Source organism: Neolamprologus brichardi, chromosome 22 (assembly GCF_056152115.1).
Source record: "Neolamprologus brichardi isolate AB-2024 chromosome 22, ASM5615211v1, whole genome shotgun sequence".
Classification (NCBI taxonomy): Eukaryota; Metazoa; Chordata; class Actinopteri; order Cichliformes; family Cichlidae; genus Neolamprologus; species Neolamprologus brichardi.
In genome coordinates, this window is record NC_142124.1 from 12,300,603 (window position 1) to 12,324,709 (window position 24,107).

The window sequence follows — 24,107 nt, forward strand, 5'->3', positions numbered from 1 at the left end:
CTTGCGTGGAGCCCCAGATCGAGGGAGATTATCAGTGGTCTTGTATGTCTTCCATTTTCTGATGATTGCTCCCACAGTTGATTTTTTCACACCAAGCTGCTTGCCTATTGTAGATTCACTCTTCCCAGTCTGGTGCAGGTCTACAATTCTTTTCCTGGTGTCCTTCGAAAGCTCTTTGGTCTTGGCCATGGCGGAGTTTGGAGTCTGACCGGTTGAGGCTGTGGACAGGTGTCTTTTATACAGATGATGAGGTCAAACAGGTGCCATTCATACAGGTAACGAGTGGGGGACAGAAAAGCTTCTTACAGAAGACGTTACAGGTCTGTGAGAGCCAGGGATTTTCCTTGTTTGAGGTGACCAAATACTTATTTTCCACCCTGATTTACGAATAAATTCTTTACAAATCCTACCATGTGAATTCATGGATTTTTTTTTCACATTCTGTCTCTCACAGTTGAAGTGTACCTCTGGTGCAAATTACTGACCTCTGTCATCATTTTAAGTGGGGGAACTTGCACAATCGGTGGCTGACTAAATACTTTTTTGCCCCACTGTATATCAGTCATAATTCTGGCTTTTTTAAAGTCCTATTTAAAAAGAAGTTTAAAACGGTGGTTCTCAGCCAGTGAGTCACAGAACTGCTGTTGATAGGTGTGAGGACAACAGAGAGTTACATGCAGTTTTTAATTTGTGGATGGTGCCAGCACCCAAACACTATTTTTAATCACATGAACATGGTTATTTCAACTTATGTTTTTCTAAAATGATATGCAGTTTTCTTTGCTATTTCTTTGTACAGCCACACAATCTCTCGCTTACTCCAAACTGGACTGTGGTCTTCTTGTTTTTATTCCAAACACCAGGAATGCTGCAAAATTACATACCAGCAGCATCACATTTGTCTAAAATAACATCTTCTTATGCAACTGATTGTGACTTCTACATCAGACTTTGGTTCTGATGCAAAACCAGTTGGGAACCGCTGGCTTGAACCCCTTATAGGATAGCAAAGAAGAGCAGCATTGCAGTGAGAGTAAACACACACAAAGCAGCTATAACCAAGCAAACGCAGAGTCACTGGTGAGATAAATGTGGTCAAACGATGTTGAACTGGCACACGGATGGCTTCTCGTCGCGGCAGTTCTCGTCAAACCACTTCCCCTGGGAGGCTGCAGACAGCACAGCGCAGTTCTGGGACATGCTCCCGTCTGGCTGGGGGGACCTAAAGTTGGACGTGTCCCAGTTTTTGTAAGTGATGCTGCTGCTGGTCTGGTCGATCCAGGTGCCCTCGGTTACCATATCGTTGATGCCCAGCCACGCCTGCTCATCTGGGCCGATGCTTTGGCGGACGTAGTCTCTGAGCTCATCGTTCTCATCCTTGGATGTAGGTGTGCCAAGGACACCGCCCAGGGCGTTGCAGTCTTCGCTGGCAGTGTGATAACGTTTCCTCACAGGGTCACTCAAGAAACACTTGCCATTGATCTTTTTGCCTTTTAAACAGACTGCAGAGGGGAGAAAAAAAGGAACTGATGGTTAAATAAGAACAGTAAAATGCTTTTTTTAAAATGTTTTCTTGTTTTTGTGAGGACTTTTTTGATAATGATATGCAGGAAAAATGTAGCTTTGTTATCATGGTGAACACAACTTTAAAAAAGAATGTATGTGTTTGTTTTCCAGAAACAATATGATTTTCTGTTCAGAACAGCGGGGCAAACGCGTTTTCCAGATTAAAATATGGCATTTTAAAGACTCCACATGTATCAAATCTGCACTTATGTTTAACTGAAGCATGCTTCAAGATATTGGATCCAACTTAAATACATATTTTGTTCTCTCAACTGTAATCCATATCAGACAGAAGTGAGACTAAGAAGTGCGTCTGTCTCCACTCTGCCGGTGTGCTATTAAAGGCATAGTCACCTTAAATCACCAGTGACTAGGATCAGCCCAAGCACAGTTTATGAAGGAGGACACGTCAACAAGTGTTATATAGATAAACGGGCTAAAATGGATAAAATAAGTTGATGTTGCATGAATAACTGTGAGAAATTGTGTTGAATAATCTAAATGGGTAGAGTGAGTGAAAGTGTGTACTGCAAATTCTTACTCTGACTTGACTGAAAACATATAAGATGCATGCGCACTAAAAAAATCAAACAATGATTAAAAACAAGAATTCTGATATTTTGTCTTATTAATAATATTATATGACAGCTAGTTTATAGTGCATGCATATTTTTTTTAATAAAATATCAAATGTCTTAAGGTAGATTTAACAACTGGCCCCAAAGCAAGGTAAGCAAGGACTGTTATACACTGTTAACTTGCATACACTCGTACACTTAAGGGTTTTATCCCATGACGGTGCAGGTAGTGCCTTCTCTTGATGACTGTTTTAACTATGAACTGTTTTAAACACCAGGTTTACCTCTTTGCAGAGCCTGCTGTTCCTTCAGTAGGTTGAGCTCCTGGACGATGTCATCGATCTGTTTCTGTAAGTGCACAATAGCAGCATCCTTTGTTGTATCTGATTCCAGACATACAAGAAATTTTTTTTAGAAAAGGTTACTTGTGCAAACTCAGTGATCAAACAGCTTTAGTGTGTTTTAAGTAAGAGGAGACTCTTAAGACTCTCTACCTTTTTTCATGGGCTTCTTCTTTGGAGTCTGCTGAAGCGAGGAACTTACGAGCAGCAGCACTCCTAGGAGCACACGCACTCCTTTGAACTCCATGGTTAGACCTGTCGAATGAGGCCGAATCAACGTGGACGCTCGCAATTTATCCATCTCCCTCCCTCTCTCTTTCTATTTGTCCCTCTCACACCCTCCCTCTCATCCCCCAGAAGATGGAAAAATTATGTAGTCTGAAAGTGCTGTTTGTAGGAATAACAGTCCAACCTCAGAAGCCTTTAAGGATGGCGTGTGTGCGTTTCTTTTGGCTCCAGACTCTTCACGTGGAGGTTGAGGGCTAACCAGAGCCAGGCCTGGAAAGCAGGTGTAGACCTGCAGACTGAGGCCAGACAGTGTGAAACAGCTATTACATAAGCCCTCTGCAGCTTTCATGAAGGTGTATAAAAAAGACAAACAAAGAGCAACTCTTCTGTTGCATAAGACCCTGCAAAACTACAGCTGAGTTCAGCTGTAGTTTTACTGGCTCAAATTATTATAGTTTCATCCACAGCATATGGCTAAAATTTGACCTGTAAGTTTTATCACTGCAGGTGTTTTTGACAGCAGTGAAGGTGCATTATGATCCTTTATAAAAAAAAATGCAGGATTTTTTTTTTTTTTTAGTTTCAGACTTCGCACTGAAAGATTTAGGCAATGGTTCAAACTTTGCCCAAATGTCAGACGGATCCAAAGCAAGAGCTTGTTTTGGATCCGTCTGTTGTCTGCCTGTGCACACACCCTCACCCTGTCTGAGGACAAAGTGGAAATGATCCAGAGTCACATCTGGTCCTTCTGTAAGATTCCACTACACTTATTCCTCGGCCGACACGTGGCAAACACAAAAGGATGCAGAAAGACTGGACTGTTCCAGTGCAGGTCTGCTGAGAGAGGGCAGTGCAGATTTCAAGAATGGAAAGTTTTGCATTTGTGGTGAGTTAAAAAACAACAACCCATTCACTGATGCGGAACAAACTTTAAAGATAAATGAACACAAACACTAAGTATTGTTCAAGGTTCATATTAGGCCATTTTCCCAACCATTTGCATCATAATAAGTATTTTAAATAATCTGCACATCATCTTCTTCCTGACTTTGTAACAGCTTGAAATCAGACTAAAACTAAAACAGACAAACAATTAGCCCAAAAGAATACTGGTGGCCGCAAGTGCTTCCCCTGAGCCTCCTACTAGATGCACGTATGGTATAAATGTGAAAATCCTAGATGCCTTCCTTCTCAAGTTATTGCATTCACAAGATTTTCAATAACCTGATCTTGAGGTCAAAGTTACTAAAATTCTAACTTGTCAGAGATTTTTAGTAGATCCTTTGTCACCTCGGCTTTCCCAGCTGAGGGGTAAAATTTGATTTAAATCAAAACAAAAACTCCAAATTTTGGCTTAAAGAATTTGTGGTTATCATTTTTATACCATCTTCATAATAATAATAATAATAATAATAATAATAATAATCCTTCACTAGCTTCAGCTTTCAACCAGACATATCTTCTACAAAGTTTCATCTGTTGTGATTCAGACGCCACATAAAACAATTCCTCTATCAATCTGTGTGCAAACAAAACAACAACAAAAACATATCTGAAAAAACAAATATAAGCAGAGTACAAATAAACACTTTATTAGAAAATTATGTATACATGTAAACACAAACTTGGAAACAGGAGCAGATTTTTAGCCCAAAAAACCAACTTTCTGTCTCTTTTTTCCGAGACTCTCTTCCTGTTCCAGCAGCTTTATGAGAGGAGCGTGGAGGGCTTTCCCAACTCGTTTGCCCGCCTGCAGAAAACAAGCAAACAAAGAAAGAAAGAAAGGAAATAAACAATCCACCCATTTTTTTGCCACTTATCCAGGTTTGGGCACAGGGCAGCAGTGTAAGCAAAGATGACACTTGGCTCTGCCTAGAAATTCTGTCTATAAAAGTAGTGAACTACTTTAGCTAGGTGGGTGAGCAGGTGCCCATTGACTTATGGTTGAAATGCAGCAGCCCAGGTTCAAGTTCGACCTGCAGCTCCAACTCCACGTGAGAATATAAACGATTCCTTTTAACTGAAGGTCAAATGTTGCTGCTTTAAAATGTAAATAAGGTTAAAAGCACAATTTGTTAATTCTTCAGCTGTGCTGAGAGGAGGCCAGATGGCTGAGGAGCAAAGCTGGGCTCACCTCTGTCATTTCAAAGATGCTCTCTGGGTCCAGACTGCCTCCGCCCACCTTCCTCATACAGGTGATGGTGCCCTTGTGTGTGACGGAGATTATGAGGCTTGCCACAGAGCAGGCTTTCTCCTGCAGTGTTGCATCCACCACATGTCTGTGTCCCACCTGCAGAAACACAGTGAGCCGCATGTAGCACTATGGTGTGGTGACAGTCATCACCTCTGAGTATCAGCAAGTGAGCTCACCTTGCACAAAGTCACTATACAGGGAACGTTTTCTACGTTGAGTCTCATACAGTCGTAGGGGTCGTCAGACAGCTCAATTTCTTTTCCTCCTTCCTCATCGGATGATATGTGAACTTTGGGAATTCTGTCAGTGGAGTAATCAAGACTTTTAGTAAGATTTAATCTGTGCAATATTAAATAAACTGTAAGATGCCAAAAAATCCCAAACAAGAGACTCACTTTGTGTTGAAGAGAGCCGCCTTGATAGCTACTGATATGGCATCGTACAAGTTTCCATCACACTGCAGGAGCTGTGGAAGCATAAAAACATGAGATTTGACCCAAGTTGTTTGGATTTATTTGGAAATGTTCAAGAAAATCTTAACACCTCTACACTGCTAACAACTCTTACTATACAAACAGGAAGAAAAAGGCAAATGCAGAAAAACAGCCTTGTCGTTTTGAGGATAAAAACAGAAGCACAGCCCATAAGAATCACATCTAGGGTTGTGATGGAATAATTGTAATTATTTATTAGTTTTTTGTGCTAAAATATGTCAGAAAATTGTGAAAATGACTGGTGTAATAAGTTCTCAAAGTCAAATTATTGTCCAAAAATAACTTGTTCTGTCTAAAAACAATAAATTTATTATTGCAGAAAACAACTGTGGAGCAGCAGAGGAGAGGATTTTGGCTGGATCACTAGTCAAAATTCAATGACGCTCAAATGCAGGGCAAAAAAAACTGCAGTCATGGAGAAAGGGAGCTGCAGTGTACAGTGCACTTTTTCTTTATTTTTGCACACTAGAAAAAAATAAATATTAAAAAAGAAAAACATTTTAGGAAGCAAAAGGCAGCGTTGGACACTACGACTCACCAGCACATCTACATAGAGCACCCAGCAGTGTTCTCCAGCACATATGCAGAGGCTCTTCAGATCGATGCTGCGTTTGTTGTTGAAGACTTTGTAGAGGGTGTTACTCAGCTTCGTGCCCAGCTCCTCACCCCCTCTGCCCTCAAACTCGGGGGTCGCATTGGCCGAACTGAAGAAGAAACAACCCAGTGAAGTCGTACAGCAGGAGCTTATCCCACAGTAAAGCTTGCTAGTCTTGCTACCTCTCTTCACACAAACAAGTTATGTATGGTCATATGATAATATTTTCTTTAGTGGATTATGGTGGAAATCCAGGGAACAGATAATGCAATACTACCTCCTGGTGGCAGCACATCCATTAAAACACTCACTTAACTTCAAGTGATTTTTTTTTACTTTCAGTGTCTTTAAAATCTTTAATTGCTGATGCAAAAATTTTGATTTGAATTCAAGATTTTTCACCTAAACACTGTAAAAAAATGACGCGTACCCACGTTTAAACCAACAGGGGGTGTAACAACTCTTCCGAGCCACAGCCTGGCTTTCCTTTCAACTCCCCACAAAACAAAAAACAAAACAAAAAAACAGTTGTTTTTTTAAACCACATTCATGAATAGAGAAAAAAATACACTCAATTATTCTGGGGTATTTTTTTTTTATTTTATTCTGGGGTATTTCTAGTTCTTTTTATATAACAGCAGCTGTTGCACTTTTACCTATTCTCATGCAGCCAAATAAATCTCACAGCAAATAATGAGAATAATGAGAATAATAACTGTAATAATAATAATTAATCAAATCAGAAGTAATCAAAATCAGTACTGAATTTCAGGATTTGTACATGTTTTAGCACCAACTCTGCTGATACACTATACAGTTTGTGCCTGTCAATAATACGTAAAAATAAAAATAAAATCTGTGATTAACACAGAAAGCAATTTTCGATAATCACTGTGACGATTGTAGAAAATGCCGTGGGACCTTTTCCCCCCTCTGTTAAATCCATAGTGGCACCTCTGGGCTCAAACAGATAACACACCTGATTACAGCTCTCACCAGACACATGTACTTTAACGTGGAATTACCAGCTTCAAGTGGAATAGTGAAATGATATTGTGGATGTTTGTATCCCTATTTTGGCCACAGTTTCAGAATTGTTATACCCCTCATAAACAGAAATATCATTTAGCAGCATACATACCAATCTACAAAGAACTCCAAATAGCCCTCGGCTGGCACCGCTGGCCTCGGTTTTCCAATCTCTGCCTTAACCCCCACAAGAACCGCTGTGTGCCCCTGAAAGACAGACAAACCATGGGGTGATATAAAAAGGTTGGTCTGACAGTGGAACCTGGAAATGAGCTTCAACAGCACTCTGACTTCTGAAAAGCGTACTCATGCCTTCACTTCATCTCAGCTTTACTACTAACAGTTTTCATTAATCTGTCAAGTCATTCAGGTTTTGCTTTGCCGACTGTAGCTGGACTAAAACCCTGTGGGAAGCCTCTTAAGTGACAAGTGAGATCACATATCAGCCATTGTGGCTTCCTTACACTGGCTCCAAGTCAAATTTAGATGTGATTTTAAGAATTAGTTTTTGTGTAAATCGTTTTACAAGTCAGTGCAAAGTTGGGCAACTAATTTCCCCAAAGGGCCACATGTGGGACTGTTGTGGAGAGTGGCCTTAGTTAGAATCCCTTTTAAATGGTCTTTGGTAGTCCAATCACATGTGCCAGTGTTGGATTTCTCAAACCCCACTCTGGTTCTTTAAACTATTTGGATTCTCTTTTTCAGGAAGTAGTTGGGACATATTATTTTGAGACCTTCGGCAGTGCTGTTGTTTGTGTTACCTTTTTACTACAAACAGAGTTCAGAGTCGTAAATGAGAAGACGGGACTTTGCAACGGCCAAGATGTGGAAAAATGTTGAAACCCAAACTGGGCCGTAACTGATTTTTGTTGAAATATCATTAAATTTCAGTCTTTCAGCTGTTCACACATGCTGGTGATTTAATTACCAGCGTGACTTTGGCGGATCCGTCTGTGTTGGAAACCACATCGGTCTCTATTTCCATGTGTCTGTAGTCCTCGCAGCCTCGTCCATCCACCCTTAAGTCATCCTGAAGACCAGGAAGAAACATGTCAACAGACACAGTGCTAATGCAGCTAGCTTCCTATCGATAAAGCTCATAAATACATTTAAAATGATTTTAACAGAATAAACAAAAGTCTGGGGCTGTATTTTTTTTAACATGTTTGTTAACAACTTACTCGTATGCCGTGTAGTATGTACACTTTTTCAGCCTCACTAACTTGCACTGTTGCCATTTTTCAGAAACACTTTTAGCATGTGTGTGTATGTCTGTCGCTTTACCCCTGCGTCATCAGAAGACGACAATGGGGGAAAAATCCGAAGGGCATGCTGGTTGTTTGAGTTTTCTAATAATCTTTACAGGTAAACGCCCCACCCAACAAACACAAGACAGTGATCTCCTAAAAACAAAGATATTCCACTGATGTTGACACGAAAAGCAACTTAAAGTTTGAACAACCCTTTACAACTATTTTTCTGCACGTGCTTTAACTTACGCCACGTATTTTTGATAATTTTTTTCTTGTGATTTTTTTTCCACGAAATCTGTAAATTTTGTGCCCTATGTATTTTACTTGTAAAATTTGCTGTTTTAGATTATTAAGTTTCTATTTCCTATTTTATTAAAGAAAATTTGCTAATTTTTTTTAAATAAATAGATGAGTGTTTTCTCAACAACTGCCAATTTTTGCGTGTAAATTTACTTTTTGTGTCATAGACGGACATTTTTTGTTCTTGTTTATTGCTTAAAATATTGTAATTTTTGGGGGTTATTTGCCACTTTTTTTCCTCTCATTTTTTTCCTCGTAACTTTTTATGGAATTTTTTCTCCCCTAGTACAATCCCTTATTTATTTATTTATTTATTCATTCATTTATCTATTTTCCTTATGGACTTACTCACTTTAACCTTCAGCAGCCCTCACCATCGTAAGTGGGGCGGTAGGATTTTGCAAGGTTTTGATCTCACAGCCCGGGTGAAAGTACCACCTAGAAGTCAACGCTCAGGGTAAAGCGGCCCATAACACACAGGAGAGGGTGTCTGACTTCCTGGTTGGATCTGCATTTTGTTGTCCCGCTGCCCGCAGAGCTTACTAGATCTGACGGGAGGAGCGGCAGTTCGACAGCACCTTGTTTCAGGTCACGTTTAGATGACTGTTAGCGAGGATAATTAACACTTCTTTGAAAACGAGACAGCAACGAGAGCGGGAGCCGAGTCGCTGGGGCCGTGGAGGGCAACTGTCCGAAGATCGGTGAGGTTAGCTGGGATTGAGCTAACGGACGCAGCGGAGGGGCAGACAGGCGTGTGTGGATAGTTTGGGGTGTCTGAACTCTACAAGCCTCTAAACTACACAAAGAGTTCAAGAAGCGTCCGTCGAGAAAGGCAAGAGAGTGCGAGGTAGGCTGTGAAAACCCAGTTTCACTCTGGAAAATGGTTTTGTACATTTTAAGTGTTTCCATTTATCAACTACTGGAAAACCAGTCATCCTGTCTGTTTCAGCTACCAGTTAACTTCCTGGTTTGGTTTATTACTGCACTTTCCAAAAGATGAGTAGTTATGTCCTATACATCATATATGTTACCATTACTCATCATATCTCTGTGGTGGTTAGATTACCTGAAATACAGCAAACCGTGCTCAAAAGCACTGCAGCCGTATACATGAGCCCAGAAACACGCTTATTTTTTTTTCCTCCTTAGTGCCTCTCAGGTTATTCAACATATTTTAGCAGATGCCTGTTTTTTATCCTCGAAATCAAATCGGCCAAAGACGAGCTGGAAGGACCAGTCAGTGAATCGTGTAGTGGATAAACAAGTAATGAAACTGCTGTCTTGCAGTTGCCATAACATTAAATACAACCATTATTAAAATAGCTTATCTCATTATGAATGGCTTAATAAAATCAATGTCATATGACAAAACAAGATAGCTCAATAAGATACAAAAAACACAGTTAGATAAGAAATTAATGATATAATATAAGAGTGAAACCAAAGACAGGTGACTGGAATGAAAAAAGGTGATCATCTCCTCAGAGTTGCACTTTATCGTGGAGTCAGATATATTGGTGAACAGTCTGTTCTTGATGATTTATTGGAAGGAGGATTGACTTAAATGTTTGCGATTTTATACTCCTACTGACAACTCGCATTCACCCAGGGTCTTATTCTGTTCCACCCTTGACTCTTTTCGTAGCTCACATCCACGCCTTTGATGTATTTAGAGTCACCAATTAAGCATACATTAGGTATAAATGAGAGCAGCTAAATAAAAATACACAACAACAGAGAGAGCAGGTTAACTCCACACAGAGAGCATCCAGGAAGGCTTGAACCCAGGAGCCTCTTGCTCTGAAGCAGTTGGGTCACACCAGATCCAAAGAGGGCAGGTTTTGAGACTTTTACCTACCAAAAGTGGTCCAAAAACAGGACAACAAGTGATGGGTGCTCAAGCGTAATGAGGGCTGTGATAGAAAGTTGAAAGAATACAGAGTGCATCCTGATCTGTGGCTACAAACACCTGAGTGTTAGTATAGGACTACAGTGCAAAGGAGAGATGTTTTATTAAACACAAACAGTGTGTGTTAATGAATGTAGATGTGAACATGCCACATATTCAGTTTACAAATGTAATTAAAATTAAAATCTTAAGTGTAAGAAAGTGTTTCTTTAGTGTAAAGAAGTCCATTTTAAAGCGTTCACCGTAGCTGAATTCAATATTTCAAAAAATCTGAAATGATAAGCTAAATTGAAAGGCACCCTCTTACCCCACTCCCTTAAAAATAAGCCTACAACACAGGGTGTCATTTCATGTTAAAAATTCACATGTGATACAAATAAACAACCTGAGGTGAACTTGAGAAAAACGGGTGTAGTGTTCTACGTCTTTATGTTTAAACCATGTCTAGATCTCGAAATACTTTTAACTCATCATTCGTTTCACACCTGTACAATAAATATGCCATCAGTAAAATGAGTAACAATTCATTTTTTACTGAAAAAACTGGACAAATCAATGGCTTCTGTGCAATTTTCACTCTTTGTAAAGCCATCTAGTGGGCCAGACTGGACCCTGGACCTGCTTTAGCCAGTAGAGAGTTTGCTCTGTCAGTTTAAAGACCATCAACAGCTACTCCGTGAGCAGTTTGTCGTTTCTAATGTGTCTCTTCTGCCACTCTGCTTCAATACAGGGACAGCAGTATCTATGTGATGATAAATGAAACAATGTGTATCGGTGTCATAATCAGGTCATGTTTGTTTTTGCAGTAATAATCCCTGAAGCATCACATTAGTCTTGAGTGAAACAACCATTTTCGGTTTTTTAAGTGGCCCGATGAGACTATCAGTAAAGTGGAACAGCATCAGCATGTTAACTGGCTGTTTATCCCAGCAGGAGGTCCTCGTGCCGCCTGCCCGCTCAGCTGCCTCCTTCACTCGGTGGTGTAATTTATTTTACAGCAGGGTATCAAAAATACCTGTGAATCATGGAGTGGTTTAGTGTGCTGCATGCATTTTAAATGAACTTTACCGTGTTAAACATTTTCACATACTGTATCTACTGTATCTTCCGGATCGTCTTAGACAAGATTTTGTTGTGTAAAGTGTTTCTGTTCCATTCAAGTTGGTTTTCCTCTCTATACAAGCAGCTATTCACTGACAGACATCTATAGACTCATTCTGCAGGAGGAACTATTTACTTAATTGTTAATGAACTCAGCATCAGTAGTTAGTTTCACTCCAGGGTTTTCTTGCCTATTTCATTGTCTTGAGTTTCTGTCTTTTTTCATCATCTCCATTTTCACTCAACACTGGTTTCATTGCTGTTTCTAGCTGTTGTTTCTAATGAAGGGAGTCGTTTTCAGTGACACATTGGCCATGTGTAAGCTTCCTGCATCCTGAAGCAAGTTTTACTTGAAACTCGACAGGTGGACTTCCTCCACCCTTCGAGCCAAATACGCGTCAAGTGAGTCACACGAGTAAACAACACGTGGTTATTACAGGGACACTAGCATGTGTACTCAAAATTTATTTAGTACACCAATAGAACACTTAAAAAACAATCGTTCATCTAACCAGAGTGAAGTTGGTGAACTTACAGCTTATTTGCAATGGGGGAAGTAATCTGAAACTTGAACTTTAAAGCAAACAGTTCCCAAAAATGCTTCAGCTTTTTGTGTGTGTCGCTTTGGAACAAACTGTGTTGCTACACCTTTGCAATTCTTGCTGACCTCAAGAGCCCTGGGAATAAATTTGCTAAACATAATTTTTATAGCATTATAGAAAAAATACAACAAGTGTATTTGGCTACTGAATGAGTCTTTTTAGATTCTGTGATTTCATTTTATTTATTCATTTATTTTTTGGAACAAAGTTGTATTATTTACCAGTTTCAGAGTACACTTTGTGTCTTTTGTCCTGTATTTCTCATTTCACCCCCTGCCAATTGCAGCAGATGGACAAGGTTCCTGTATCCTACAGGAATCAGCTGTTTTATTTTAGCCTTCATGTAATACTGAGATCTAGTTATTTTTGACAGTTTGGCCCCTTTCAAGTCACATCAGATTTTTGTCTACACACACACAAACCTGCTTGATGACTTATTTATGAGCCTCGTCTCCAGACGGATCTGGATACACACACGCCTAAGCCCTGAGCAGAGCAGGACAGCCGTGTAGTCTGTTTTGTGGTGAAGCATTGTTTTGTGTTACCTTTAAGGCCAAATGCTGAAACTTTGCTGTGAGAGGATGCATGGATTTTCTTGGCTTTGTGGGATCAGAGCAGTTAGTGTTTGTTCCTCCTCCAGTTAATGCGTCCTCTTGAGCGTTTACTCCAACGTTATTTGCTGATTCACTGTGCCTTAATGGCTCCTGCCTTTATTTATATTCCTCGAGGACCATGCAGATGCTGTTATTAGTCTGTTTACACTGACTCTTAATTGCTGTGGGACACCACTGTTACAGCGAAGTATCAAAGTAATACAGTCAGAGCAGAAAAAAATAGTTTGATAGAAAATGAATCAAAAAAATAAATCAAACGTTGTTTTGTTCAGCTTCTCTCCTGAGATAATTTGAATTTCTGTGTGTGACAGAGGGAATAATCCATATTGAAGGTGATGGAAGTGAAAATAACTGTATGGCAACTGTGTACTATCCCTCGCATAAGTCCCTAATTCCTCCTCTTCTTTCATTTTCTTCCCACCGCTCTGTCCCCCCCTCTTCCTCACCATCTGTCTCGTCACTCCTCGCAGTATGTGGTTGGAGCCACAGGCGCTGTAGGATGAAGAGCCCGGCGCACCGCACCAGGGACATTGAGCGCCAAGCTGGCTACCTGAAGCGCGAGCACTGCACCCCTCCTCCACCGCGCACCGGCTCCGACACCATGTGGTTCATCCGCGACAGCTGCGGCATCGTGTGTGGCATCATCACCTGGCTCCTGGTCTTCTACGCCGAGTTTGTGGTGGTGTTCGTCATGCTGCTGCCTGCCAAGAACGTGGCCTATAGCCTCTTCAACGGGGTGCTGTTCAACGGCCTCGCCTTCCTCGCCCTTGCTTCCCATGCCAAGGCGATGTGCACAGACCCGGTCAGTCAGAGCTTTATTGGTCCACTTTATTTGCTTGTAGGATGCGATACTGACTGTCTGACTGGTACTATTTATCCTCTCTCGATTTATTAGTGCAATAATTTAAGAGTGTGTTCCTGTTGGTGTGCTTATAGTAAATATTTGACTTGCAACAGTTGCATGGGGTACTAAACTTTTATTTCTGTGCTCTTTTACTTTAAACTTCCACAAATTCCTCCACACTTCTCTGACACGTATTTTGCAAATCATATCTACATTTTATTAGGTAGACTGGCAGCTAGGAGTTTATAATATATGCTTATGAAATGCAGCGCTCTCCAAACTTTGTGGTTTTGTATCCTTTAATGTATAGCTGGAGCCTATGTATGACTCACATGCTTTTATTAAAAAAAAAACAACTAAACTACCTGTAACTTGCAGCAGAAATAGAAGTAAAAAATAAAATAAAAAAATTATCATATTTCTGCTATAGAACCAATTTAATTCTTATTTTCCACCACATTAATCATCCCCTCAGTGGACCCCTGATCCTTAGGTTGTGAGCCCCTTAATTATTCAACATAATTTAAACTGTAGACATATCAGATATAATAAAAATGTCATTCACAAGTGATGCTGAGCACTTTTACCTTGATTCTTTAGATACATTTTTCTTATAAAACTTAATGTTTGTGGGATGTTGAATGCACAGATTTTACTTGACATTTTTATTGTGTGTTTACTTCCCCAAAATATAAAATACCACATTACAGTATGATGAATATTTAGGCGGTATCTGCCGATATGCACAACTGAAGTATTAAAAAGTGAAAAGTTTAAGGGTTTTACCTTTTTTTCCCTCTCCTTTTTTCTTTTTTTTTTTGCCCATCTGGCTTAGTTGTATCACAGTCCATTGACTTTCTTGGATATCAGGTGCAAAATAAATTATCTTGGGTTCTCTCCTAGTTTTTGACTCTGAGGAAACTCTTCTTTGTTTCCCCTATTAGGCTCTTGGATAGTCTCACATAACCCATAAAGCCCTACTGAAAAATTTGACACTTTAAATGAGTTTAAGGCCCCACCTGTGAGGGCTTGCATGCACTTTAGTGTGGGGTGGGCTTCGTTTTAAGTCTAATCTCATTTTTAATCTTCCGTTATTGTGCTTTAGTAATTTTTTTTAATTTGTACTCTTCTTTATGGATTCAGCGGCTTTTTGTTTATCCCTTTTCAGTATAGCTTTACTATTACTGCAAACCTTTTTTTTTTACCTTTTATACTCTTAATTTACTTCTAATTGTTACACAGATTTGGATTTGTTTTCTCTATGTGCTTTGTTTGTTTTTTGATTTTTTTTTTAAAATGCTTTTGTGTTTGTCATGTTTTGTCTATCCTGGGCTTGGAAGCCTCTTGAGTCAACTCCAGCATTTGTAATACAAAGAAGGTTCAGCATAGCCACAATATCTATTCCTTATCTGGTTTCACTTCCCCTAAAATCCGCAGACAGGCTAAGCGGGTCACATGAAGGTGATTACCAACTCGATAAGTCAGCCCAGGGTTTCCCAATCTAGCTATAAGTGCAGTCACATGAAAGAGAGCGTGCGTTTGGCTGGAGAAGCACTTTTTAAATGCACTTTATAAAATAAAAGCCATCTTGCCGTCTAAGGAAATCATGTACCCCCGAAAGAAATCATGTACCACATGTAGAGTGACAGAGCAGAGCTGACTTCTCTTTTCATCTCTCTCCTCCTCAGGGTGCTGTGCCTAAAGGAAACGCAACCAAAGAGTTCATTGAAAGTTTGCAGCTCAAACCAGGACAGGTGGTGTACAAATGCCCCAAGTGCTGCAGCATCAAGCCAGACAGAGCTCACCACTGCAGGTACAGCACTGTATGAATCTGTGTAGTATAAGAAAGGGTACACTTCTCATTGCAGACTACACATTTTGGGAACAAAATAAAACAAACAGGAATCTGCTGAAGTCTGCACCTCACAGAGGAAAGTCCTGATGCAACTCTCCGGCTGGGAACGCCACTGCTCCTCTGTGTTTGTTCCTAGACTGGCTCTCCTGCGTCTTTCAGCTGTGTCGCATTTCCCTGCAGACTCTGCAAGTTGATAATAATAAGGACTTCCCTCTGTGGCTGCTCAGTGGTTTCTCTGGGATCTCAAGGCACGAAAAGTGCAAAAACACCTCCGATTAATTGAATTGTGAAGCCAGTGAGTCAGCCCGTCTCAGAAGCAAAAATGGCAGTCAGTTTGATTCTTTTCAAGCTTAATATTATGAGTCATTCTTGAGGGTGCTTCAGATGATACAGTGCAGTGACACAGTTATCTCTAACAACCCAAACAAACAGTATATTACACACAGAATGGCAGCTTTTTAAAAAGAGATTTCCCCATAAAACAAAGCGCCCAGGCAGCTCGAGTGTGACTCTCTGCTTTGTCTTATGATAAATTATGAGTTTTTGGCTTTTACTTGAGTTGTCAGCCTGCTGCAGTTTTGACAGATAAATAACCCCCAGTCTGCAGCTGCTATGACTGAGAGCAGCCTGTTCATTTTCTCACAGTTGACTGAATTATGCTCCTTAAGGTGTTTGTGTGTGTGTGTGTGTGTCTTTTAGTGACAGTTGTTGTGATATACCGACATCCACATTTGTGCATTGTACGACTCCCTCAGGTGTGCCTATGATTAATTTATTTTGTCTCCACAGTGTGTGTAAACGCTGCATCAAGAAGATGGACCATCACTGCCCGTGGGTGAATAACTGTGTCGGAGAAAACAACCAGAAATACTTTGTCCTCTTCACAGTGAGTCTTTAACAGCAAAACGAATATTAGAATCCACTTGAAAATATTGATAATAACTCCCTCTTTCATTATCATGCTCACACTTATACTTGCTCTTGGGTCGAATGTCATAATATATAGGGTGCACCCACCGGCTACTTTATTAGGTACACTGGTTGGACCCAGTTTTGCCATCAGAACTGGCCTAATTTTTCATTGCACATATTCAGCAAACATAGAAAACATTGGATAGAAATTTTGGTCTATGTTGACATGATAGCATCACATTGTTACTGCAGATTTGTTGGCTTCACATCAGTGATGTGTATCTCTTGCTCCACCACATCCCAAAGGTAATCTACTGGAGTGGAAAATGGCACTGAAGGCCATTTGAGCACACTGTAACTCATTGTCATGTTCAAGAAACCAGTTTGAGGTGATATGAGCTTTGTGACATGGTCACATTGTTAACTCTGCTCTAAGCCTACCATCCATATATGACAGCAGAAATTGAGACCAAAACAAGCAAAGTCTTTTCAATCTGTCTGTTCAATTTTGATGAAGACATGTAAATTGTAATCTTAGTTTCCTGTTTTTAATAAAAGTGGCACCCGGTGTGGTCTTCTGCTGCTGTAACCCATGTTGTGCATTCAGAAATGCTCTTCTGCACAACTTGGTTATAACCAAGTGGTGTTCATTCGTGGTTATTTGAGTTAAAGACCTTTAGACATCGGACACGTAAAATCCAGACTCCCTTTTTCTTAATCCAGCTGTTCACACTGACTGCGTAATTTTGTTTAGACAAATTTGTGGCAGGTTTTTTTTTTTTTTTGAACATAGTTTGATTTTTTTTTCTTCTTCTTCTTCCCCCAATTTGCCTGTATGCCTAAATGCATTTTATTTTGGCTTTCCAAATTAAGACCATAAGTGAATATGAGGACTATAAAAATGAGATGACTGACATTACATTTGTGTTTGTTTTCAGATGTACATTGCACTAATATCCTTCCATGCGTTATTCATGGCGGCCTTCCACTTCGTTTTCTGCTTTGAAGAAGACTGGGCGAGTAAGTGTCTGTCCTGTAATATAGTAGTTTAGTATAGGAACCAGTCCAATCAGTAAAGCTTGCGACTAAGATGTAAAATGTTATGCATTTAGAAGACTAATGTGGAACTCTTTTCATAGTTGATTTATTGTCTAAGCAAACTTGATATATTCTCTGCACTGACAAGCTATGACTTCTCTATTTTTATGCAAAATGTGAGGGGCAAGCCTCTGATTGGGCTAAGTGAGGGAACAGGGAAACTTGACGCTTAAGTCTTTAAGTCTGTTTAATATCCTTTCTGGTTTCCAAATTTTAGGTTATTTACTTGGTTTAACATTAAAAAAAACTCCCTTTCTTTCCAGAGTGCAGCAACTTCTCTCCACCAGCAACTGTCATCCTCCTCATCCTCCTCTGCTTTGAAGGTCTTCTCTTTCTGATCTTCACTGCAGTCATGTTTGGGACTCAGGTCCACTCAATCTGCACTGATGAAACGGTGAGTAAATCCAGCAGGGAATTTCACCACCTTACCTCTCCTCTGCACACCTCTTGAAAACTGAATTTCAGCTACCGCCGTGTCAGCAGTCTGACATGAGGTTAAGTTCTCATGTCAGAAACTTTCCACCTTGCTGAAGAGCCTTTAAAAAGAAAGATGCTAGATTTTTTTCAGCTTGATGTGGAGAAAGTGCTGGCCTGGCTCTGACCCTTGTTTCTGCAGTTTCTACTTCACCTCACAGAGAACATTTCTCTGTATAAAACTGCAAACTGCAAAGTTTGACTCAACCAGAAACATTTTGTTGTTTGTCTTCAACACAAAGTTAAGTGGAAGTAATTATTACATCAGTCGCAACTGATGTAAGTGTAGGTGACCTCATTGACCACATCTTTGTTATTAAGGAAACATAATTTTTTATCAATTGTAATGTTTTAGAAGAAAAACAGCAACCGTTTATTGCATGAGATTATATTTATTGATTGTGCTCTCTAAAGCTACTTATGATCAGTACATTTACTCTCAAGAAGAGAGAAAAGGTTTTATTGTTCATACTCTTAAAAAAGGAAGTATTTTCTCAATCTGTAAAATGTAATATTAGAAATGAGAGAAATACTGTTTGTGATTGTGCAGAAGGCGTCTGGTATCACTAGTCTTAAAAACCCCCATAAATTCATGATACAAAGTTTATTTTGTCATATACTGGACCTTAGTTTAGCCCCTCAGTTCATCCTCTGTGAAACAGCTGTTTTTAGTTTTTTTTTCCACTTTAAGCTAACTTTCTTGTGATTGGTTGCTCCTTGCAAACAGAAAATTTAAAGTCAGACCCGTGTGCTTGAGGGACTGTACGAGGAGATCTGCTCTCACTGACATGATATCAGAGTTTAAAGAAATTACTAAAACCAGAGATTTAGAGCAGTCTCTACTCTGAGCGTTAACTGACCTCATTATTTGAAACTCTGGCTATGTTTGATATCCGTCACTCTTCAGAGTACAGAAAATAAGGAAAAGCATATCTGGTCCTTTAAAGAAAAATTGTTTCTTAACAGTATGAAGACCAGCACCAGACTCGGGTGTTTTAGTTTGCAGTTTGGGGTCGAGCCTCCATAAGATTTCCCAATGTATATATTATATATATAATGTTCTTCCTCTACCCCCTCTTCCTATAACTATGCATGTGACAAATAAAGAACCTTGAACCAAAATAAACTAGACCTGTCTATTAGTTCGTCCTCCAGGTGGGTTCAGAGTAATGCATTTTCTGCTCAAGACACCCACAGCTCTGACTCACAGACTTATCACTACAAAGAACTGTCAATTGTAGTGTTATATGGCCTCCATTTGTTGACTGTGTTGGTTTATCCTGTGAGCTTTCTTAAATGTCAGGAACCACTGAGAGTGAGTCACCTAAGACCTGTGAAAGGAAAACAAAAGAATACAAATTGTGATTCATTTTTAATCCCTCATTCAGCAGCCGCATGTTTCGATGTTTTGTATCAGGGCTGAATTTAACTCACACTGCGTTGCCTTACCCTTTTTGCAGGGTATCGAGCAGCTGAAGAAGGAGGAGAGGAAATGGGCCAAAAAGTCTAAATGGATGAATATGAAGGTGGTGTTTGGCCACCCATTCTCTATAGCCTGGCTGAGCCCCTTTGCAACACCTGACCATGGAAAGGCAGATGTGTATCAGTATATAGTGTGAAAGCTGGATTCTAAGTGTCTGCGGACATAGACTGATCACTCTTGCCTGGAGCACAAACTTCTCTTAACCACTTCTAAATTTTCTTTCTTCTAGGAACTATTGATATTTCAGGGTGTTTTGCTGTAAAATGTGTTTTTCCTTTTTAAATTTTGCCGTTGCCCTTCCCCCGTTTTGGTGCTGACTGAGATTAACGAGGTGTAGCTGCACGATACAGTGCTCTTAAGCTACGCAGCAGCATCTTGACAAGAAGCATCTAATGAGACTCTGGCAAAACACAACAAGAGACTAAGTTTTGCATTTGCTGGAGTGAATATGCCTGCAGTATCTTCAATCATCTCCTACTTCTAAGACTACACAATGTGAACTCAAGTCCTGAATGTTTCTACTCAAAGAAGCGCAGCATGGTTGCCACAATGAACACCTGGTTTTGTCTTCCTGTAAAAAATTATCCTTTTTCCTTCATTTGCTTTATTAATGTAGTCGCGGTAGTCTTTTTGTTGAATGCTGCGGATGATTTGCCTTAGAACAGACCATTAGTGAGCAGTGGAATCTGCTTTTTGTAAAGCTATTTCTATTTATTTGCCTTAATGTGACAGTTCAGGCTCACATTTGTTAATGCTACTTGTTTCCTCTTTTTGCTGACAGAGAAAAGTAGGTTTGTCCATTTCATTTGTCTTTTTCTTGCATTACTGCAATCAAAAGACAAATGTAACGCCAAACTTTTCTGGCAAGAAATCACATTTTGGAAAAGTTTCAAGTGTTTTTCAAGAGGACTCTGAAAATGGAGAATAGCAATAACCTCACGGTGGCTGGTTAAAGTTATAACCCTTAAGATTTCTGTGCTACTTGGTCAGTTTATATTGCACTAAATGCTCGCTGAGCAGTGTTTGTATCTGCCCACAGAGCATCCAGGTAAAACAAGGTTTCTTTTCATTTTCCACAAGTAACCTGAGTCTTGCAGCGCCTATCTTCTTATGATTTTTTTTATTTAAAACCAATCCCACAACATCTAGAAAAAGTCTGATCGGGTCGTGAAGGTTATCGGCTAGATCATAAAATGCTAAGCCAAAGGCAATTTGAAGATTAAACTCTGACAATCACTTTGCGTTAGCTTCACAATAAAACTTCCTTTGTGTTTGGCCAGCAGAGCATGTAAGAAATGTTTCATTAGATGCATCTTAAACAGCTGGTACAGATGCTAGCACTGACTGAATTAAGCACTTCCACTTGCTTATGCTGGCAGTTTAAATTGTGCATGATTAATTGCGTAATGTAAGACTAACAAAAAATCTGCAGCTCTGCCGTAAATATTACCTTAACTTTTCAAGCCTTTTATTTTTTGATGACCTTCATAGAAATCATCAATATGTGTCTTAGAGGTGAGATTTAAAGGAGGAATATTGGGAAATTTATGTTTTCAAATACTTTTTTTCCCCCTTTCTTTGAACAAGTAATGAATGCCGAAAGTTTAAACTAAACATTCAGATCACCTTCTAATATTGTGAAGGTCCTCCTCGTGTTGCCAAAAAATGCTCTGACCCATTGAGGAATTCATACATGACCTTTAAGGTGGATCTTGTGGTGTCTGGCAGGACAGCATTTGTGTCCTGTGGGTTTCAGGGTGTGGCCTCCATGGATTGGGCTTGTTCCAGTCACATGATTGGATGCTTGATCCCACTTCTGATCTGGGGAGCTTGGACTCCAGGTCAATGCTTTGGGCTCTTTGTTGTGTTCATCAAGCTGTTCCTGGATGGTTTTTACAGAAGGGTCGGGCACGTTGGCATGTTTGTGGAGGCTGTTTTGCTGTAACATTTAAGTGGGTGGTACATGGGAAAGTAACAGCCATGTGAATGCCAATCTTCCCAGGTGCCCAGCAGATCATCTCATATTAATAAGATGAGCAATGCTAATTACTTGGTCTCTCAGTGATTTTAATGTTGTGACTGATTGGATTATAATTGAATAGCTGTGAAAATTTTTATGGCAGAGCTGCGTTTAATTACATTAGACTACCTAATAAGGTGGCCACGTAGAAAAGCAGTTAGAGAAAGTAAATAAACTGGATGTCAAAATGTTGTCCAAAAATGCTAAAAGTGTAAAAACCAAAAGAGTTCAATTTCCTGAAAAGCTTAAGGGTTATAACTTTCAAGTCTGATACTAGGCAGGTAAAGGTGTAAGATACTTACAGTGACTTCCTGGTCGAATATAAAACTGAAGTTAAACCAGCATCCTTTTGAACTTTTCGTTTCATTTGCTTTGTAACAATCACCAGCTGAGACAGAAAGTCAGGGAATCAAGCAATACACGTTGCTCTGTGTGTGTTGACACTAAGTGTATTTTACTTGCTCTCAGTTGATGGAATTCGCTTGTGGTCTGGTTTGTCACAGATTTTCATTGTAATTATGTTTTTTGGAGGCGGGAGCTCAGAGAAAATGTTCACTCGGGCTGGAAGTGTGTAACTGTCACAACTGTGGATTTTAATGGAACAGAGGAAACTTCAGATTTTACTTTTGAGGATGAGAATCTGATGCAGATAAGAAATGGGCATCTTCAAAGCATTTAACACTTAAATGCCTTTGCCAGAACGTGTTATTAAAAGCCTTACTTGAGTTAAAAAAACAAAACAACAAAAAACATGATTTAGAGGATGATGAAAAGATATTATAAATATATGTGTTGCCAAATTGAAGGCTAAAGGAGGGGAGGCAAGGATGTAGCCATTAAAACAGTTGTCAGAAATTAGATTTTCTTAGGTTTTTAAATGTTGCAACCATTATGTGGACACGGAACAGGTTTACACATACAGCACACCAGCTTTTTTTTCTTCTTCCTCTCAAAAATGTTCTGTGGTCGGTATGCAAACTTATTTGTCTTATTTACTGTGGGCCACGTGGTTTTTATTTTGTTTTTCTGACCATTGTATTTGTTTCAAAGGATATGAAATAAAATGTATGACTATGGATATTTTATTTACTGTTTGTGTAATCTTGTAGACATTTTTGATGCAAAGATGTTAGTGATGGATAGTATTGATGCCACAATCCTTATTTAACAGCTGATTCTTCATTACAGAAGCTTCTATCTAAGGCTGAAAAACATTTTCAAAAATGTGTTTAACATTAAAACAGCATAACCTCACACACAAATACTGTAAAAGCGTAGACCTAAAATCTCATATCTAAACTGCAATGTGTAATTATATCAACAAAGTTGAAGTTACAGACTTGATTTGCATTTATTTAATTAGAATTCACTTTTTTAAAAATTATTTGTTTACAGCTCAGTATTTTGGAAAACAATGGAGGAAAAAGTGGTGACAACGTATTGGATATTTGGTTTGAAAAGAAGTCCTGGCACTTATCAGTTATGTATACATTTTCATGGTCCAGCTTTAATTATCCTTTCATCACAGTCAGATATTTTATATAATTTATATCTAATGGTGTCATACAAATATACATTAAGAATTAACTCACTAAACTATAAACTGTCTTTTCAATTAAAATGTATTTATATAAATTTGAATAGAAACATTCAAATTCCCCTATTGTTATATAGCTTGTTGTATATAGCTTATATAGCTAGTTATATAGCTTATTGTTATATAACTTAAAACAGTCGTCAGCTCAAGGCACTTATAACAGCGGTTGGTTCCGTAAGTCGTTTGGTACCGGGCTGCTAGAGTTGAGGCTCAGCTGTGAAACGTATGTTTTTCAGGGGTTTTGTCAGTTTTTATCGTTAAATCTGTTTCCCTGGGTCTTTTCCCATGTATTATGAGCAGTGTTGGTCAAGTTACTTGAAAAAAGTAATCAGTAATTAATTACTGATTACTTTCCCAAAAAAGTAATCCCGTTACTTTACTGATTACTTATTTTCAAAAGTAATTAATTACTTAGTTACTTAGTTACTTTTTAAAAACATGATTTACAACCTGAATAGGTGATAAAGCGATAGATCTTTCAGCCCAATTCTACTTTTTCTACATAATCCATCATACAAAATGTAATCAAATGGAAAAGTCTCTTTTTAAAACTTGTTTTGTTAGTTTTAATCTTTTAACTTTATGCATGAAGCAAAATTTTAATTATATGCACCATTATCTGACTGGAAGAAATTAGTTTAACATTTAAACCTATTTTCTGCACATTCCAGCACATAATAAATATATATATATATATATATATATATATATATATATATATATATATATATATATATATATATATATATATATATATATATATATATATATATATATATATATATAATTTTTTTTATTTTTTTTTATTTTTTTGTGTTTACACTCACTCTTTCAGATGCAAGTAAAACACAGCAGAAAATAAATAAAGTCAAAGACTAGCGGTCCTTTTGCTCTATTTTCACCTGTAAAGCAGGAGTAGAGTAGGCGGAGGTTTATCCTGGTGCAGGTGTGCTGCAGCGGTCAGTGGAAGGATACCGCAGTTTCTCTGTGAGTTTCCCATTACGTCGTAGCTACTCGGTG

At 39.0% G+C, this 24,107-nt stretch overlaps 3 protein-coding genes across 3 annotated transcripts; 1 reads left to right on the plus strand and 2 right to left on the minus strand.

Annotated features, from left to right (window-relative positions):
* Positions 1 to 560: 560 nt before the first annotated feature.
* LOC102780866 (tetranectin-like) lies at positions 561 to 2,833 on the minus strand. The gene is made up of 3 exons (XM_006788044.2): positions 2,639 to 2,833; positions 2,429 to 2,527; positions 561 to 1,502 (listed from the first exon to the last, which is right to left on the minus strand). Exons 1-3 carry the CDS (start codon positions 2,784 to 2,786, stop codon positions 1,096 to 1,098), a joined length of 654 nt encoding a protein of 217 aa, XP_006788107.1. The 5' UTR covers positions 2,787 to 2,833; the 3' UTR covers positions 561 to 1,095.
* Positions 2,834 to 4,284: 1,451 nt separating this feature from the next.
* On the minus strand, positions 4,285 to 8,314 carry exosc7 (exosome component 7). Its single transcript, XM_006788042.2, has 8 exons — positions 8,207 to 8,314; positions 7,954 to 8,055; positions 7,138 to 7,232; positions 5,940 to 6,105; positions 5,303 to 5,373; positions 5,084 to 5,207; positions 4,848 to 5,003; positions 4,285 to 4,463 (listed from the first exon to the last, which is right to left on the minus strand). The coding sequence occupies exons 1-8, from the start codon at positions 8,261 to 8,263 to the stop codon at positions 4,359 to 4,361; spliced, it is 876 nt and encodes a 291-aa protein (XP_006788105.1). The 5' UTR covers positions 8,264 to 8,314; the 3' UTR covers positions 4,285 to 4,358.
* A 760-nt stretch (positions 8,315 to 9,074) lies between these two features.
* On the plus strand, positions 9,075 to 22,570 carry zdhhc3b (zDHHC palmitoyltransferase 3b). Its single transcript, XM_006810118.3, has 7 exons — positions 9,075 to 9,425; positions 13,275 to 13,606; positions 15,337 to 15,461; positions 16,293 to 16,389; positions 17,354 to 17,435; positions 17,777 to 17,907; positions 19,448 to 22,570. Exons 2-7 carry the CDS (start codon positions 13,304 to 13,306, stop codon positions 19,604 to 19,606), a joined length of 897 nt encoding a protein of 298 aa, XP_006810181.1. The 5' UTR covers positions 9,075 to 9,425; positions 13,275 to 13,303; the 3' UTR covers positions 19,607 to 22,570.
* Positions 22,571 to 24,107: the final 1,537 nt, after the last annotated feature.